This window comes from Cheilinus undulatus, linkage group 12 (assembly GCF_018320785.1).
Source record: "Cheilinus undulatus linkage group 12, ASM1832078v1, whole genome shotgun sequence".
NCBI classification, from domain to species: Eukaryota; Metazoa; Chordata; class Actinopteri; order Labriformes; family Labridae; genus Cheilinus; species Cheilinus undulatus.
In genome coordinates this window covers 18,242,028-18,262,500 of record NC_054876.1, presented here as the reverse complement: position 1 = coordinate 18,262,500, position 20,473 = coordinate 18,242,028, and the positions used below count along the sequence as shown (strand labels likewise).

Sequence of the window (20,473 nt, the reverse complement as noted above, 5' to 3'; positions counted from 1 at the left end):
GTCAAAGGTGGGGCCCGGGGGAAGCTCAGACTTCAAGCTGACCTGAAGCTCTGGTACTTCCCTCCTCAGCCAAGCCACGCTCAGTAGGAGCGCTACCACCACGCTCCTACTCCAGACCACTTCTTTGCTCATCCAAGCCACTGCTGACCAAAAACATCTTGATGATCCCCAAGACTTGAAACTACCTAGCATTTCATAAAAGTAACATCATACCTATAGTCAAGCTGGTGGTAGTGTGATAGCCTGGGGCTTGATGGAACCATAAATTCTACTTTCTACAAGAAAAACTTTGAAGGAGAATGTCCAGTTGTTGCAACCAAGGTAGGAACAACCAGGTATTAGGTTTAGGGGGCGATGACTTTTTCACATAGGTAGGTTTAGATGTCTATTTTGAATGAAGAAAAACCAGCAGAAATATAACTGTACATGTTTTATTGAATGCAGCAGTCGATCACAAGGTGCACATGGGGGATGAATCACTCCGACAGTGGCACATCCACACATCATTTGTGTTTATCTTGTTTTGACAAGGACAGTGACATGGATTATTAAGGTTTTATGGATGATATGTATACAAACACAGAAGTGCCTGAAACTTTTTCTTTCACCTCAGATATTGGGACGGTTAGGAGGTGGAGGGTTACACCCAAAGACTGAATAAAAGCAAACTGAGCTACACCCAGAAGAGTACACACACAGTTTGAGCTACACTAGGGCTCAACACACAACAGTAAGAGTCACTGTAGTCCCTCAGGGTGGCTTTAGATGGGGAAGATGTTTCAAGATGCAGCCAGAAGTCAAGAAGAAGAAGAGGGCCCATGGAGCAATGTCTTTGAATTTGTCCGCTCCAGTCAAGAGTCCACTTAGAGTCTGAGTGTTTGTGTGCTCTTTTATTGCAAGGTTCCAGTGCGGTACAGCGTCCAAAAAAGCACTGAATAAGCTTGCTCCCAGGTCATTTCTACACAGGAATAAGAGATAACAGAGACATGAGCATCACAGACACAAAAACAAACAGGATGATCAGTGAGAAGCATATGGAAGCGCATTGCATTGAGATCAAGAGGAGACAGTCACATTAGTGAACACTTAGATCTTAAATACAAGGAACCTGCAGGGTCAAAGATAATAAGTGACTCCAACTAGAGTTATAATTATCTTGTGTGACTTTTTAAAATGATCTCACACATTTGCAGAGAAGGCAAGTTAGTTTTGATAGTGGTAGCTCGCTGTGGTACATCTGGAAGCTGACAGTGGCATGGTTGGCAGCTACCTGTCTACAGTTCTGGCAGCTTGGCATCGTAGCTGCTGTAACCACCTTAGCGATCACAGCTATCCAGACCTGCTGTTTGATTGTGTAAGTTGGTAGTTCTTTCATCCTTTAATGTTGATGTTGTTTCTCCCTTTGATTAAGTGTTTTGTGTTAGAGTTAGTTCATACAGGACATGCCCAGCTAATTAGTTTCTCCCAGCAAAAGCATCCAATCACAGCTCATTCTCTCAACAAGGCTTCACCCTGAAATTCTGCTGGCAAAGCTTCACCTCCACTGCCCCATGCTCCTCCTTTCTAGCCTAAAGCTTTTGTTCCTCCCTCATATTCAGTGCTATGCTTCAGGATTGGATTGTAGCCAAACTGAATTTGACATAAAGTATATAAGTATCTGGACAGCGACACAATTTGTATCATTTTGTTTCTGTTTACCACCACAATGGATGGGAATTATAACTTTTTCACAAACAAAGTCTGACAATTATATTTATGAAATAGCCACATTGCAAACATTACAGACTAGGCAACATTTACTAGATAAATAGGTCAGAGGTCTAATTCAAGACTAAATTATGTATGGACCCATATAGAAGTAGTTTTGTGAGAGGTGGCTAATTTTGGCTTTGTTTCCTTTTGTAAAAGCTAACATAGCTTTGCTTGCTACATTACTACGTTTGACGTAAGCCAATGTAGCTACAATAGCTTTATGAATTAAGCCTAAGCGGGCCACCGTACGCATAATTACTTCTGAAGCAAGTCTAGCTATAGCAAATGATGCATAAGCTAACAGCTTTATTTTTTAGCCTCCTGGAATTAATATTGCAAGTCTACATTTCACTCACAAGTTGATTATTTTATTTTAAATCCATTTTTGTGGTAGATAAAAGCAAAATTTATTTTTTATGAGGTCGTTGTCCAAACACTCAGAGACCTTAGTGTACATTTCATAGTATCTATCTACAGTGTATTCATAAAGTATTCAGACCCTTTTACTATTTTTCATTTTTTTCATGTTGAAGCCTGATGCTACACTTCAAAAACAAACATTATTTTCATCAATCTACACTCAGTCCCTGATCATATTAAAGTAAAAACAGAATTTTAGGGGAAAAAATTAAGCCACTCCTGTGTTGTCCTGGTTGTGTGCTTTTTATGTTAGAGGGTGAACCTTTAGCCCAGCCCGAGGTCCTAAGCAGTCCCTGGTGCTAAAAAACACCCCCACAGCATGATGCTGCCACCACCATGCTTCACTATTGGGCATGTGATGAGTGGGACCTGTATTTCTCACGCTCTAATGTTTAGAATTGAGGCCAAACAGTGTGATCTTGGTTTCATCAGAGCATAGAACCTGAGAGTCCTTCAGGTTTTTTTTTTTTTTTTGCAAACTCCAAGCGGGCTGTCACGTGTTTTCACTGAGGAGAGACTTCCATCTAGCCACTCTGCCTTAAGCCCAGATCGTTGGAGGACTGTAGTCATGGTTATCCTTCTGGAACTTTGTCCCATCTCCACCCAGGATCTCTGGAGCTCAGTCAGTGTGACTAACAGGTTCTTGGTCATCTCTCTTACTAAGGCCCTTCTCCCCTGATCGCTCAGTTTGGCTGTGCAACCAGCCCTAGGAAGAGTCCTGTTTTTGCCAAACTTCTTCCATTTGAGAATCACTGAGGCTGCTGCGCTCTTGGAAACCTTCAGTGCAGGATGTTTTTTGCCTTCTCCAGATCTGTGCCTTGCAACAATCCTGTCTCTGAGCTCTGCAGGTAGTTTCTTTGACCTCATGGCTTGGCTTTTGCTTTGATGTGCATTGTCAACTGTGAGGCCTTGTGTGCCTTTCCAAATCATGTATTAAAGATGTTTTCTTTTTAGTACATTTGCTAAAAATTCTAAAATCCTGTATTCACTTTGTCATTTTGGGGTACTGAGTGTAGATTAAGGAGAGAAAAAATAGGAATTTAAATAGCTGTAGCATCAGGCTGCAACATAGCTGAAAAACAGTGAAGGGGGTCTGAATACCAAATGAGTTTTCATTGCCAAACAAAACTCTATTTTGTGAACAATGGTTTAATGAATATCCAGAGTATCTCTGAGTGAATGATTACTTTGGTAGCAGCAGTTTGCCATAGCTACAAGTAACTGCAGTGGAAAGGCTGGTATCTATGGCAGTATTGCCCTAGTAGCTGTACACGGCACTTAGAGTTGTTACGCAAGTTATCGAGGCCTAACTTTGACAGCCTCTAGAAGCTACCGGCAGCTACCACAACCAACACTGAGCTTGCCTTCTCTCCACATTTAAGACTACATGTGAGCCCCTTTAAGTCCAACACAAATAAAACAGTTTCACTGTCTAGTATCTCTGTAATCAAGAAAAACATAGCAGAACTTTGTTTTCTGAATGCAACACATTTAAGTATAAAAGTATGAATCTCTTACTTTAGACATCTCAGTCTCTATGCTGCCTGCCTCTGAATCAGGATCCTGTGGGATAAAACAGTCAAATAAACAGGAGGAGGAGTTTAGATCTTGAAGGCAGACAACAAAAAAAGGTTTCTCCTCTACTCTACAAGACAGAATACTTAAAAAAAAATCTATTCTACATCTACGTCTATCTACATGACTCACGTTGGACTTGTCAGTGCCTTGGGCTTGTCTTGCCTTTGCTTCAATGGTGTAATAGACACTTGTGTCTAAATCAAGCGACTCGCTGTCAGGCTGCAAATACAAAATGTTCTGCCTGGTTCAGTTAAAGAAGGGAACTGTCTGGGTGGGGAAACATTTCATCTTCTATCAGATTAGGTGTGGATAGAAACTGTCCTGTGCTAGCTGTGGCTGTGGAGGGGTTAAACATAGCATTAAAGGGCTAGTTCTGTTTTACTGAGGTGGGGTGATATGAGCTCCTTAGAAGCGTTCTACGCAGCTGGTAAAACTTTTGTAGTTGCTCACTGAGTCATGTAATTTACAGTTGAGTGTTTACAGCAACAGCTGCAAGGGAGTGAAGCCAAATCTTTAGAGCTCCTCCTGCTGAGTGGCTAGAATCTGTAATAAACCTGTTTCTCAATGTTAGCAGATGGGACAGGGCTCAAACTAAAACCTAAAAATTCACACCAGGTACATTTTGGCGGAATACAGAGTTAGTTATGTTAGTGAGTCATTATCATTATATGTCATGTCCAAGTGCAAATTTTTCTGAGTAGTTAAGTTCTGTTTAGTTATTTGATGCAAAAAAGGGAATAGGGGCAGGAAATGGGAGAAGAACAGTGTCTGATTCACAGAGCTTGTTGAAAGAGGAACTCCACACTAACTGCACACAAAAAATGCATGCAAACTGCTCAGACTAGCAAACAGCACCCTATGCCATTTACATGTATGTAAATGAGACTGAAGGTAAGAGGAATATGGGGAGGATTCAAAAATTCAGCACAAAATTACTTCACTTTTAAGCAAATCAGCCTCATTACAAATAGCACTTAATCCCCAAATGCCAGCTCTGACTACAACGGGCAGTAAATGTGGTGCAGTTTAACACCAAATGAAACCAAGTATTAAACCAGCGCTAAACACTCTCCTGCTTCTCCTCTCTCCACTTAAGTCAGTTGTTCCTGTGGATCCTAAGATAAACTTTACTATCAACAATGGGCTGTTGAACTGGTAGGACTTGGGCATGACTAACTTAGAATCAACATGTTTTAGAAAATTAAATTTCTCATTAGCCATGATATCTTACTCTGTTGTAATGCCTGCCTCTCATCTCCTATTGGACAGCAATTAATCATTTCATTTTAGAAACATTCTGAAATTGAGCAGCAATTTTTGAGGAGCGGTGGTGAGTTTAAAATGTCATTTGATATGTTACTATACGAAATCAAGCATAAGAGCAGTGTGCAGAAATATCAGACAGCTTTAAATAAATTAGCTCATAAAAACTTCGTAGACAGGCTCACCCTCTTTACGGTGTACAATGAGGAAGGTTATCTACATACGGTATCATTGTCTATTTACTATTTATCGTAAATTGTTTATCCAATGAAACAACTCTGCCACTACACAGTGCGCACATGCTGCGTTTGGTCAATTTAGATGTTAAGTTTTCCAAGACAAAAACAAATTCTTTTGAAAGGGAGACAGTGAGTGCATATGGATGATGGAAGGATTGTCTTTATGCACAGGGATTAGGTAAAAAAAAAAAGAAAAAAAAAAACACCATTCCCAAAATATTTTATTTTACCTCTAAGAGAATGTAAAGAATATTGAACTGGTGCTGTCTCATATAAACAGCTGTGTTGTGTGTAATAGTCATGATATTCGCACGTCCTCCTCCTCATCCTTGGTATTAGATGAATTTCTCCTTACTGCTCTGTTTATTCCAGTTATAGATCATATCTTTGTAAACATGTGGCGTGAGTTTTGTAGTATGTCACAATGAGAGCTGCTGTTTATTCTCATGGAAAAAAAATCCTTAATATTCAAATGAATTTATTAATAAAATATTTATTTACATAGCAGTAACTTAAACAACTTACAGAATGACATTTTACCCCTGTAACTCCTCTCTGCTTTAACTGACCAATGACTAAACATATTAGTTTGTATGATAACATGTTTTATGTGATGTTATAACAACAGCAGAGGCAGGAGTGTTTAGTCACAACGTTTTTCCCTAATTTCTAGTCCCTGAGCCTCACACGACCATCTAATAATCATCTAATGTGGCCTAAGTACAAAGCCACTGATGTGCCACTTTACCTTTAGCAAAACACGCTAAGTGTGCTGGGCTGGCAAAATTATGGGACATTTTAGCATCTGCATCTCACCAGTGCAATTTCTTTAGTGGATTTGTTGCGAATGAGGAGCTATTAGCGAGTGCAAATCTTATTTACCCCATAGCATCTTAATTAATTAAGCTTTGCCGGTACCAAAGGAGAAAAGGCAAGAGATGAAAAGTAACAATAAAGTAGTAAAACTGTCGATAGCATGAGTGTCTGCTCCAGACTCCATTTATCTCCATTTATCTTGCAGGCCAAAATTCTGGAGGGGCTAAGTAAGAGTGGGGCCAAGGAAGTCCACCGAGGAGAAAAATGGTAAGACTGATGCCGTTTTATTTAGAAACTTGTGTTATTAACATCATGAGGGGTACATATTTTTCTTTTAGGAGTTTAGTGAAGGTAGCTTATTTCTCACCCTTTGGAAAGGGGAGTACACAGAATCTTATGACAACACAAGGGTTAAAGTGAGCTGCACATTTTTGCCACAAATAACATCACCAGTGCAATATGTCAGCACCTGTCACGGGGTTATTTGGGCTTCATTTAGGCTCAACAGAGGAAGCTAGAGACATGTCATCTATACTATTATGCAGACATGGAGTCATTTCACTATTGAATTATGTTGACATTCAGCAGAACTAGCCAGCGCACTCTGAGTTTTTGTCACTTAATAACTGTGCTATCTATCTACTGAAACGCTTTGTTTAAACAGTCTGAGAAAACACATAATAATTCTATCAAATGACTGTCTCTGGAAGAAAAGTTTGATTTCAGTGTGCGCTGGCCACATCACTTTCTGACCAAAAATTGCAGACAGCATGAGACATTGCATGGCATGCATAAAATTTAAGCAGCAACCACCAGTGTGGAAAAAAAATCAAATGTAGAGCAAAAAAACTGCAGTTCCTCAAGTGTCCACTTGAGGCTTGCTGCAAAAGCCCCATAAGTCCCATTAACACCCATGTTAAAATGTTAAAACAACTATTTTTAGGGCAGAAATAAACACGTTTACAGCCTCTTCAAGAATAAAAAATGGTCTGCATTGCTCACATTTTAAGGGTGTGATTAATGAATAATTTTTCCATTATTATGCAATCAGGTGTGATTGGGCTGGCACCAAACAGGACAATTTTGAGCCTGATTCCAGACCTGATTGATATTGATAAGATCAGGCCTCCTCCAGCAGTACACCCACACTAGCCTATGAGAGCAAGCAGAATGGGAACCCAATCTTATCACCAACAGGATTGCACACTTTTGCTCACAAACATCACAGCAAACACAAACAGACTCCCAGCATCTCAGCCAGGAGTTTACTCACATTCTTTTCCTGATTTTTGTTTTTCTGCGGTAAAAAGAGCACAAGTCAGATCAGACCGCTGACAACATCCTGCACCCTTCATATTTGCTTCATCTGAAGTCATCTGTTTGAAGATTTATCTATAGCTGAGTAAGGAGAGCAGTTTAGGAGCCAAATCATGTTAATATAACAGGCTGAGCTAAGCAACAACGGCACACTGAGACAAATCAGTACTCTGGTGCATTAGTGATATTCTAACAGCGGATAAAACGGCAACAGCCTTAGCATGGACACTGACATACAGAAAAAGACATCAGTGTTGCAAGCAAAAAGCTGGGATAGGACTGTTCAAAACCAGGACACATACAATACTACATATCAGCTGTGTCAAACTCAAGGCCCCAGGGGCCAAATCTTTTCTATGGGTATAACTGGTTATACCCAGCCCGCAGGATCATATCATATTTTTATTCTAACTGGCACACCAGTATAAGATCTGCAGAGTTCCTCCAGTATGAAAAATGTAACCTTAAGCTTGATTATTATCATCATTATCTAAAATACCTTGTTAGCTCTTAAATATGAAAAAGTAAAGAGTAAAAATAATTAAATAAACCCTCAGGAATGTGTGAAAAGTAAATTAAATCATGTTTTCGTTTCATATTTTCAATTTTGCATCTCACAATACAGACTTAAATTTATTATTTGATTTTCTATTTCATATTTTAAACTGTTAAATGTCAAGTCATGTTTTGGACTTTTAAATTCATAATTTAAAATTTTATGACACCTTTTGACCTTTTAAACACACAATTTAAAATTTTATCTCACATTTTGACCTTTGAAACTCGTGATTTTGGCTTTATCTCATATTTTGATCTTTTAAATTTAAAAATATCAACTTTTATCTCATATTTTGACCTTTTGAACTAATGATTTCAATTTTTATCTCATATTTTGACCTTTCAAACACATGATTTTGATTGTTATCTCATATTTTGAACTTTTAAACTCCTAACTTTGATTTTAATCCCATACTTTGACCTATAAGATTCAAAGTTTTAAATTTTATCACATATTTTGACCTTTTAAACTCATGATTATAACTTTTATCTCATATTTTGACTCTCAAAAGTCCTAATTTTTTTATATTTTAACCGATTCGACTCGCAATTTAAAGTTTTATCTCATATTTTGACCTTTGAAACTCATAATTTCTACTTTTATCTCATGTTTTGACCTTTAAAACTTCTAACTTTGACTTTTAATGCCATATTTGAACTTTTAAGACTCACAGTTATAAAAGTTATCTAATATTTTGACCTCTTTAACTCATAATTTTGAATTTTGTCCCACATTTTGACCTTTTAAAGTCTTAACTTTGACTTTAAATGCCATGTTCTAAATAATCAGATTCACAGGTTTAAATTTTAACACCTATTTTAAACTATTATACTCGTGATTTTAAGTTTTATCTCATAATCCGATCTTTTGAACTCATTTTTCAACTTTTTACCTCATATATTACCCTTCTCAAATCCTTATTTTGACCTTTAATTTCATGTTTTGACCTTTTAAACTAATAAATTGGACTTTTTATCTCAGATTTCAAGCCTTTAAACATCATTTTGAGTTTTTAAATCTCAAAGTCATTAACATCAGTGCTAAGGTTTTTTCTTCCCATAATTCATTTCTGTTGAAAATGAAGTTGACAGTTTATGGTTTAATGTTGACCCTGCTAGGCTCTTGGGTCAAACCTTAATTCAGAATCCGGCCTCTGCTGTGATTGAGTTTGACTCCCCTGTTTTGTATGTACCTGTTTGTCGATATCAAGTTGAAGTGGTGAAATATCCACAAACTTCAAACCATGCCGTCTACCATGTCAGACCTTTTTTAAAAGGCTGATAGGTTTCTCATGTCTCATGACCCCATCTGCAGTGGTCTATAGCTCGACCTTCATGTTTGTGGGCTGTGCTGTCCATATTTGTGTACGTATTGGTAAGTAACTCATACATCCCCACTTCATAAATCGGGAACTATCCCTTTAATCTGCTCCAGTGTGCTGGTGAGGTTTCTACATCTGTAGGTGACATTCCTTAACAAAAACGGGGGTGAGTGAAGAAGGTGACCAGGTATAGGACAACACCACACACCTGCTGTTGATTCACGACTCTCTGCTGCCATCTTGTATTCAAAACAATCTCCTTCACAAAAGAACTGACAGAAGAAATTCACTCACATGCATCTCAGAGCTTACCTGTATGTGCGTGTCTGTGTATTTGAATTTCATGTTCTTGTAAAATTCTCTTTTGGGGAGCAAATAGAGCAGCACCAAGTCACACACTACAGTGGCCTGAAAAGTTGTGTTAAAAATCAGATTTCATTAGCTGTATGCAGAATATTCCACAAACATAAATAATGGCTTCAGGAATGAGTCACATGTCAACGTACCACTCCAAAGATTCCCACTCCAGAGCCGATAGCTGTCAGTGTTGGGATGATATCAAATTTTCTTGCCTGTGAAGGGCAGAGGGACAGTTATTCTAAACTCTGTCTGATTTTTAAAAAATAAAAAAACCTAAATATAGGAGTTACCAGGGACTGCACAATGATGTCGATCCTGATCCCAAACACTTTGAGAAGGGTTCTTTTCTCGATTTTGTCTTCCAAATAATGCCTAGCAAACCTAAAAAGGCCACAAGAATCATCACAGTTAACATAAAACAAATATTTTTGAGACGCAGAGTTTGTCCTTAAGTCCAAGGTGTTATTCTAACACATCATGCCAATCCTTCTGAGGAGCCCCTGAATGGGAATGGTTTCATTGTTCTGCATGCCAACAATCCGAGTACAACGGTAATTCAGTAAAATTATAAATAGAAAAACAGCTTATAGAGCACTGACAGTCATGGACAGGCTTCTACAGAGTTAATGAATATTGTAGAGGTAGAATGGGACCACCTGGACAGAGGAGGAAATGAAGGACTACAAAAACTCCAAGGAAGTGCCAAAATAAGTCTGGTATGAAATATGGAAAGATTTCTCATTAAAAATCCAAGACTGCCTCCCAGAAAGAGTTTAAGATGTGCTAAGTGTAAAGTTTGGTCAAACTAGATGTTGATGTTTGCCTGTAAAGACAGCTGCTGTTTGGCTTTAGTTTGGCTGCTTATTTTCTCTTTTATTTACATTTTTCCTGCATTTTTTGTCTATTTCTCAATAAAAGCCAGAGTAATAAATCCTGATTGTCACTAAAACATTTCTAAACAAAACCAGTGGTGGTTGAAGACATTCTGATATTTCCAAGATCATCAAAAATATAATGTTATTACAGTCTCTAAACCTGAACATCAACACATCTCTAAACCTGAACATCAACAAGTCTCTAAACCTGAACATCAACACATTTTTCCCACTTTAATATGCCACAAGTGAGGCACATAAACCTAACTTCAGTCAGCAGGGTAGCCCGCCACACCAAAGTTACTGGCGCACAGTGAGTAATGACAGAACATTAAACAAAGAGGAAATCATGAAGTGTGTTTTAAATGCCACAAAATGATGTGCACTTCCCCACTATTTTGACCTAATGCCACACTGTAGACTTGGTCCTTTCTCATTATGTGTTTATGGGCTTTTTGCGTATTCACTGTTCTCAGACCAGCCTAGCTGACTGGCTAGCTTACAAGGTGAAGTTACAGATGCTTTGCAATTGTTTCAAGCCAAGAACGAAACAGCCAGCTTAAAGGGGATAGAGTGATCATCAGTTTAAAACTGACTGTGCTGAGTAGTGATGACTGTGTCTGTCTGCAAGACGGGGAATCTGAAGCAGAATTTCAGAATGCCTCCAGTTTAATGCCAGCTGAGCGGAAAATTCTGTTCATCACAAAATATATCAAACATGATATCTTTATTCAAGCTCTCCAGTGAAATTTGTGCAAATCCTCATCTGCACAAGAGTGCACAACAGCTACATCTTTACTTGTTTCTTGGAACAAGCAAAGCTGTTTCAGCTTTGGACCGAGTGGACCGACTTCAGGCAACTCTTCAGATGGAGACTGTGAGGTTGGAAACATCTGATGTGATCGAAGCACAACACAAGGACAGTGGGGTGAGTGACTTATGAATTAAAATGATTCCTGAAGCCCAATTCAGAAACATAAGAACAATTGCACTAATCATTCTTACAGCATTTCTGCCACCTATGTGTATGAGTCATTGTTTTGTGCAACCTCTTGTCAAAAGTCAATGCATCAAGCTTGCTCTATAAAGGAGGAGGCTGGGGTGGAGGAGGTGGAGGCCAGCAGCAGTGTGGTGCATCAGTAATGATGAAGCAGGGATTAGTGAGACAGACGTCATATTTAAATGGACCACTGTGTTAAGAGAAAGAGCTGTTAAATTTCATGTTTTTATTGAGTTTTAGGTAGAACAATGTGAACAATGTCAAATAAGACTGTAATAAAAAGAAAAAAAACAATAGAAGAGGTAAACAATAGAGAGAAAGAGCTGTGATTGGCTGTGGGAGCTGGGAGGTAATAACTGGTATCAGCTGATTAAAGCTGGACGTATAACCTCTGTGTCCTGCATGAACTAACTCGAAGCTTCATTTTGTGTAGCTTGTTCAATTCATAAGCTGATGAAGTTTTAAAATAATACTTTGTGGTTTTATATGGTGACTCGCTATAAAACAAAAATAACATTTTTGCTGATCTAGCTGCCAGTTATGGCTCTAAACATAACATAGAAACAAGGAAGTGACATAAATGTATTACCTATAATGTCTAACAATTGATTTTAGGAGTAGAGTTACAAAAATGGATTAAAGAAAATTATTATTTTTTCATTGCAAAAGCTGGTCTGTTTTAAAGTGTATTTTGTGAATTCATGTGATGCTTTTTTTTAAACATAATTCCTTAATAATACCAATATGAAGAAAAATAAGCATCTAAGCATTTCAGTCACATCTGATCCAATTATAGTATTAGACCATGTCTGCAGTCTACACACCTGAAATTGTATCCCACTGAAGCTCTGGCCTTGTCCGTCTCTGTGGGGTTTCCATACAGGCCGTGGAAGTTGTACTTTGGTTTACAGTGTCTCACATCCACGTCAAAGTTACACGTCCAGTCCACTACTATACCGATGGCCCCACCCTGTCAGGACAAACAATACATGATCCCATTACTATAACAACACAGACAAAAGAAACAGCACATGAAAAGATGAAACATGTGCAGCAATTCCAGCCTTACCACTCTGGCTATTGTTTCAAAGTTGAAACCAGACAGTTTGACGATGTCTCCCAGTTTGAAGATGGGACACAATGGAGCTTTCTCTGGATCATGGAGGCAATTACTGATGTAGCCAGCATCAATGCCCTCCACCAGGTTACTCCTAAAAAAACAATGATGATTATTATAAAACACAGTTTGACTTTGTGTGTTTTAGTTTGCTTTACAAGATTTGAACCCCAAATGACATTTGGTTATGCTTGATTAATCAATTCATTGGCAATGACAATTAAAATGTCATGTTTTTACATATCAAATGCACAAAACATTCTTTTATTCTACATCTTTGGGTTAAAAACAACAATTAGAAACAAAGGAGTTATCACATTTACAGTGTGGTTCTTTAATGCTCTTACCAGCAATGACAACTGAAGTTTACATCACTAGTTTATACTCTATAGCTGATAAAGTTTGGGGACTTGTTGAGCCACATTAAATCTAAGAAAAGTGAATCCATTGCATGATGGTATAAATACCCTGCGATTTAAAAAAAAAAAAAAAAAACACTAAGTCCTACAACTCACTTTGACAAACAAAATCAGTTAGCTTAGTAAATCCACCCATTAAACACCCTCATGCACGGTGTAACATGCTTTCTTTCAGATATTTTTTCAAAAAAGACAAGCCCAAACATTTACTCATTGCCACATTAATGATCATTTTTTCATTTGCCGGTCTTCCTCCCCGGATACTTCTACACAAATTTGGGTCATCCCAAAATATAAAGCTTTGAACACAGATAGTCTGATAAAGATCTGTGATGGCAGAGGTGGTCAAAGATGCAAACTGCCCTGATATGAAGAACATCTGGACAAAACTATGAATGCAAATTCAACATTCAAATGCAAAAACAGAAAATATGCAAATGAAATACATTTGCATAGATGTTTTTAACAGCGGTGGTACTAAAGTTATCTTTCAATGTCAAAAATATAATAAGGGTTGTGTAGAAAAAGATAGAGCTACAGCTGTTCAAAGTGAGGTGTTTTCTGTTTCATATACTTTAGTTATTATACTGGTAGGTCTAAAATGTAACAAAGATCTATTTTTATTAATGATGTCAGCATTAATACATTAATTCTGATTAATTAAGGTCCATAATTAGTGTATTGTTTTTTGTTTTTTTTTTTAAATGGCATGCTTTATTGTCTCTCAACTATTTTTCATACCATCTCCCTGCAGCCACAATAATGTAAAATAAGTCCACCACCCTCCGTGTCTCATCTTACTTCAAAAACTCCCAGACAGCTCAGTGGACAAGTAAAAGCTTATGTGCACCTCTTTATTTTCTTTACAATCCATCACAGGGCTCCCCCTCTTCTCTGGTGGGTTCTAATAAAGTATAGTACTTATAGCCCTAAGTGGATATGAATTGTAACATTTTATTTATGAATCTATGTATTCATTTATTCATTCATTCATTTATTCATTTGGGGGGTTATCTTTATTTGATAGGTCAGTTGCAGAGACACAGAGAACATTGGGTTCATTGCGGTCAAGCTGGTGTTAAAATCTTTGATCTACCAATAAAAATAGGTCTTTATCTCAACAGGAAGTCAATTACCCCTAGTTTAAGACAGTAAAAAAATACAAAAAAAGACAAAAACAGTTTAAAATGCAAAATAGTGGAATCTAAAAATACGACAAAAAGGTTGTGATTAATCACGATTAACTACAGAAATTTTGAGATTAAAGCAATTAAAAATGTCAATCTTTGACCTCCCTAGTATTTATGCTTTTGCATGCTGGTATTTATTAAAATTGATAATCTGCTTGTTTGCAAATGTTTTGATTATAGTTTTAAGTCAACATTTAATGAGGATAACATATGGAAATCGGTCAGTGGCAATAATCAGACAAACACTGTCTACTCATTATATAATGATAATGATAATAACATTATTATTATTATTATTATTATTATTATTATTATTATTATTATAACTATCAAATGTATGTTTTTCCCACGTAGGGCCTCCATAAAATGCATCATAATCCTTGATTTTTTTCTTGATTTAATATTAAGTCGACCCTGTGTTATATTGCCATTGCACCAGTGTCAGATTTAAATATATATTTAAATAATTACTTAAAATAAGGATACACCTCTTACTGAAAATAACAAAAGAAAAAAAAACTCTTAATTTGAATAAAACAAAAAGCTGTAGCTCCTTTGCACTGTTGCAACTTTTATCTGAGCAAAACTTCACCAACAAAGACATATTGATAAATTGATCTCTCATATTGACAGATGACTCATTTGTACTATTGTTAAGTAACTGAACAGTAATAGTTCCCATTTGAATATTCCCATTTGTTGTATTTGAATAATGTTTTTATAGATGTTTTTCACCTGAGGGTGGTTTGCATGTTAGACCACATCTGCCATCACTTTGCCTATCAGCCTATCAAAGTGCAAACCTATGAAAAAGGTGTGACCCCCGTTGATCTAAAGAGCTATCTTCCAAAAGTAGACAAAGGAACTTAACAGTGTGGCTCCAGAAGTATCACTTCCATGCATGTTGTTCATAGGAGATTTGATTATCAGCCATAATGTCAGAAATATTCAAGGTAGATTGACAATATGTCACCTGAATGTGAAATGATGAAATGTGCTCCTGTAGAAGATTTATGTTCATGTGTTACTCTACCCTGTTAAAAAAAAAATCTGTGCAAAGTTTGAATTACCATCTTTTCAGCTCTTTTATTAAGCTGAATCAAATGTTTCACAGTCACAAGTATTTGGGTAAATGATGCGTGATTTCAGACATCAGCATGAGGATTCTGTGAAAAGTCAATGAAGGATTTGAATGGCAATATATATTTCCGGAGCCACTGAAGAAATGTGTGAGCATTGTTGCGCTCTATTTGGTTGCACCATTCACACTTTTAGTTGCATTGCCTTATTTTCCCTGATAACGAATAACTACAGAAGCCCTAAGCCCTAATACATTTTTTTTCAAACCCATTTTCATGCAGCTAGTAAAGGAGTTTTTTTCTCACGATCTTGACATATTTATCTTGCTGTTTTAGGATAACAACACAGGTTTATCCCCATGTCACAGCTAGAAACCTCTAGAAATTAACTTATAATGGGAAAACGCGTTGTTTACTAGGGATGACGACAAAAGCGCATTGAGATCTCATGAAAACAGACAATACTGACTAGGAGAACCAGCATCGTCATCTAGAGTTTAATAGATAAATTAGTCAAAATCTTGAGAAAATGATTTTTTTAAACTGTCATGGGAAAACATGGTATAATTAAATTAATGCTTGTATGTCTACCCAAGGCTTTTGTATACATCCTCACCCCACACAAATCTAATACAGTCTCAAAAGAAAGAAAACTGGCTTATTTTCTGGTTTGTCAGACACTGAGAAGCTCTTGCAGAGCTAGAGAAAATATTATGTAATTGTTTTAAACCTCAGAGCATCACTATCCATCATGAGATAACTGAACTATTCATGTTATTTAGTAGTGATTTTATTTCTCATTATTCAACTTAGGATGAACATGCAAACACATTTAACATGGCTGTCTTATTTCTGTTCATCTATCTTAATCCAAACACCTTCATAGCCTCTGTTGTGAAAAATTTAACTCTGCATGGATGCAGTCTCTCACCTTGTGACTCCAAATAAGGGAAAAGTCACTGAATTCTTGATGAACAGTGTGTAGTTCTCTGCAGACATCAACAGAGGAGGACTACATGGAAATAAACAGAGGAGAAGAGAGGACTGAGTCCAGTATGCATACAGCACATCATTACAAACAGCATTTTCCAAAGCTCTGGAAGTTATGTAAGCTAATGATGCAACAGATCCCAAATCTAATGATTTTTTTTTTAATCAAGGATAAGGAAAACTTTTCAGACCAGATCAAAAAAGAGAATATTAACAACATACACTATATGGACAAAAGTATTTGGCCACACCTGTTGATTATTGAGTTTGGGTGTTTCAATCAAAATGTGTCCACAGGTGTCTAAAAAGAAGCACATAGCCATGCAGTCTCCATTAACAAACATTTGTGATACAAAATGGGTCGTTCTGACGAGCTCAGTGACTTCAAGAGTGGTACTGTGATGGTTGCCACCTTTGCAATAAGACGTTTTGTGAAATGTCATCCCTGTTGGATATTTCAGTCAGCTGTAAGTGATATTATTAGAAAGTGGAAGTGTTTAGGAACAACAGCAACACAGTCTATGTAAAACCACAGAACAGGGTCAACAACTCTTAGGTGCATGGTGCGTTAAAGTTGCCAACCCTCTGCTGATTCCAAAGATCAGTGGTTCCCAAAGTGAGCAACATCAGCTGATGACTTCAGCACTGAGGAAGAGGAGCTGTTCATTGATGTTACCTCAGATTCAACAATGCAGTTGCAATTCAAGTCCAACACATTGTCTGCATTTTGGACTGGAGTGGAAAACGAGTACCCACTACTAGGCAGCACAGCCCTGGCCACTCCTTCCTTTGCAGCATCCTACAAGTGCAAGAGGTTTTTCTGCTCTTGCCCCAGTCAAGACAAAACTGTTAAGAGCTGGACATTGAAAATAAACTGAGAGTGGCAGTCTAAAAACTGCACCCAGGACCTGATCAGATCTGTGGCCCAAAACAAGGCGACAGTAGTCACTGAAATTATTGCAGGACTCAAAAAATTAATTTTAAAAAAGTTTTTATTTTCAGGAACTTGATCATCTTCAGAGCCTTCCATTTAAGGCAATGGTTCTTGTTCTTAAAGGAATGTGTTCGCAAAAATCCTGACTGACAGTATGTTTGTCTTACATTTTGGACATTTGTACGCTGAGGGGTAGGTGGGGCCTGGAAATATTTGGAAATATCTGCCAGCATAAATACTCTACAGACTGAACGAGCACAAATTCCCATAAAAACACTCCAAAAGGGGGGGCAACTCCATATCATAGTACATGTATTAGACATACAAAATCATTATAGTCTCTGCTGGTGTAATGATGAGTTGTCCAAACACTTTTGTCCATACAGTGTACTTGTATTAACAGCAAGTGTCTCTCCAGCCTTGCGCGCTGACTTCTTTTAACTGAGACTCTTGTGGATTTAGCAGCAGTACAATTTATTAGACACCATGTTACATTTTCCATCAATCTGCAGATTATATGCCAACCAATGCCAACTGGGGAGTAATCCAAATGGATCACAAACCCATTATGATTTGCTTAACCACAAACCCAAGGACATGTTAGTATTGGTAGTGAATAACTGAGCATTTCTACATACTCTGGTATGGTTTGATCATCCTCAACAGGGCACCAGGCCAGCACCTCACAGGTCCCTGTGGTGTTCACGCAAACTCCCGTCATTTGTCCTTGAAGTAGAAACACACTGGAGTTCATCATTAGAGACAAAACTTTAAAGTGAAGCAAGCAAAAGTACAACATGCTTTCAAGCAGCAAGAAGAGACAAAAAGCAAGACATAGCGAGGCTTTAATCCTCTTATCTTAGATTAGCATCAACAGCAGCAAGAGAGATATAAAAGTGTAGCAAAGCGAGTGCTGAAACGGCTGTTTCCTTTATCTCAGAATATAATTTCTCAGCATGTGATTAGCTCTGTTGGTATCACTCTCTCATCATGTGCTGGCTGAGTTCACAGACAGTTCTCCAGCAGGAGTTCAGCCTCTCGGCTTCGGCCTCTGACCTTACACTGAAGCTCATTGGTGTGTTTAGCTGCAGGGGTGCCCCTCATGTTTGCACAGAGCGTTGAGACAGCACGCCGCCTCTGGAGAGATAATGGCACCTAAAGGTGGATTTGAGTGGTCTGAAAGAGACAGATGTAAAGCTTCGGCTAACGTTGCTCTGATTAAAGTCGATGTAGGTCGCAGCGGACTTGAAAGGCTTGAACCCGGGGACAGATGGAGGACAGTAAATTTATGTAACTTGCTGACGATGCCACATATGTTTAGACCTATTAAAAAAAGCTCTTGTCTGATTGACTGTTTGTTTTGAATGTCTCCGTGTGCTCATGAGTTGTGTCAACTCTCATGCACAGGGCTAATTGTAACATCTGTCCCTCTGTTTATACAAAGGCATAGATGTGTCTACTTGCTTAAGGCAGGGTTGTACTTGCTCGCTTCAGCGATCAACAAGCACAATACAAACATGCTCTCTGTGTTCGGCTGCTCGACTACGGTCGCTAATTTTGATCTGTTGCTCTCAGGGTTATAGAGCTATGAGAAATGTATGTTTTACGTCCAAATGTTTACATACAGAGATGAATCAGATCTGTGTTTCAGTTTGTTCAGATGAGCCACAACCCATTTTACAAATACTTCTCAGTTACCTAAAATCCCCTCGGCTATTCTTCTAAAATGCCTTACAGCTCTGTCATGGTTCTCAAGAAATTTAACAAAGCTGTGAGGGACTTTCTTTGTTCCTTTGTTCTCACTGGAATGTTCCAGATCATCAAACAAATTTTAATATTAGTTAGGCAAATATTCTAAAGTCAACTGGACTTCTTTATGTACACATCGCCTTGGTCATTGGTCTTGTCTCATTGTCTTCATTTATAAAGCCGTTCTTGGCAACATTCCGGACTACCTTTCCTCTTCATTGATCTTGAAGAATGGATTGCACAACTTGCGTTCGTTGGACTTTGTGCAGTTTGTTGTTCCTAAAGTCTGAACTGAACTGGGAAAGAGGGCTTTTAGGTTCTCTGCTCCTTTTGCGTGGAATAATCTGCAGACTGAATTTAAACTGCAGAACTTGGTGACTCTGAATGTTTTTAAATCTTTAGTGAAAACTCTTGAATTCAAACTCTCTGAATGCCACTGTTTCAGCTGATGATTATTTTATTATTGTTGTTTATATCTATTGTGTATTGTTGTGAGTTTGAGCACATGTGTTGTTGAAACTATGCATTGCTGCCATTCTTGGTTAAGTCTCCCTTGAAAAAGAGATCTTTGATCTCAATGGGACTTACCTGGCTAAATAAAGGTTGAATAAAAAATGTGAGGTTAGCCTTTGTGTCAGCAGTGGTTTTGACCTCTCTTTGAACTCTCCCATGGATGCCATTTTTGCCCAGTTTCTTTCTCATTCTTGAATCATGAACACTGATCTTAACTGAGTCAAGTGAGGTCTGCAGGTCTTTAGATGTTGTTTGGGTTTTTTTGTCAGTGTGCTCTTGGAGTAATTTTGCTTGGCCAACCACTCCTGAGGACATTCACCACTGTTCCAAGTTTTCTCCATTTGTGGATAATGGCTTTCGCAGTGGTTCACTGGAGTTCCAAAGCCTTAGAATTTGACTTTGCACCTTTCCAGATTGATAGATGTCAGTGACTTTGTTTCTCGGCTGCTCTTAAGTTTCTTTAGATCACAGGATGTATGTGTTGCTTTTTGAGATCTTACAGCCTGCTTCACTTTGTCAGACAGGATTTAGTTAAGGGATTTCTTTTTCAACAGGTCTGTGAGTCTGATTAATCACGGATAATTTGTGATTTAACATGGGTGCTTATCTTTGGCTTCCATTAAAATTTGATTAATGAACTTAAACATTTACAAAAACGCAAAAAAGTAAGATATCAGGAAGCAGGGCAAATATTTCTTACAGCACTATTTGCACTCCTGCCAATATGTCAGATAAAGCAGCATTGTCAAGCGCTGTAGTTTCAGTGAAAATACACTGTAAACCTGGATTTTATATGTGCTTACCTTTTTAACTGGGGTAAACTGGATTGTCTACGTTTTATAGTGCTGCATTTTACTCAGTTTTAGAGATAAGTGAACTTATACATTCTTTTGAGTTCAATGTATTAGAACAATTACGTTTCGGTCATGACCGCAAAGGACGCTGGGAGAATAACGGCTCTGTGACACCTACTACCTAAGCT

At 37.8% G+C, this 20,473-nt stretch overlaps 1 protein-coding gene across 6 annotated transcripts in view; it reads right to left on the bottom strand.

Moving 5' to 3' along the window:
* Nucleotides 1–432: 432 nt before the first annotated feature.
* p2rx1 (purinergic receptor P2X, ligand-gated ion channel, 1) overlaps nt 433–20,473 on the bottom strand; it is a 47,399-nt gene continuing 27,358 nt past the window's right edge. For 3 of the 6 annotated variants that reach the window (XM_041801749.1, XM_041801748.1, XM_041801752.1), the window contains exons 5-14: nt 17,868–17,955; nt 16,237–16,317; nt 12,570–12,711; nt 12,325–12,470; nt 9,916–10,006; nt 9,772–9,837; nt 9,578–9,673; nt 3,880–3,969; nt 3,691–3,735; nt 433–958 (exon numbers count right to left, since the gene is read on the bottom strand). In XM_041801749.1, coding sequence (XP_041657683.1) covers nt 953–958; nt 3,691–3,735; nt 3,880–3,969; nt 9,578–9,673; nt 9,772–9,837; nt 9,916–10,006; nt 12,325–12,470; nt 12,570–12,711; nt 16,237–16,317; nt 17,868–17,955 — 851 coding nt within the window. In that variant the 3' untranslated portion in view covers nt 433–952. Of the gene's footprint in view, nt 959–3,690; nt 3,736–3,879; nt 3,970–7,341; nt 7,467–9,577; nt 9,674–9,771; nt 9,838–9,915; nt 10,007–12,324; nt 12,471–12,569; nt 12,712–16,236; nt 16,318–17,867; nt 17,956–20,473 lie in introns of those variants that run through there. The other 3 variants (XM_041801750.1, XM_041801751.1, XR_005992683.1) reach the window with 3 other exon arrangements.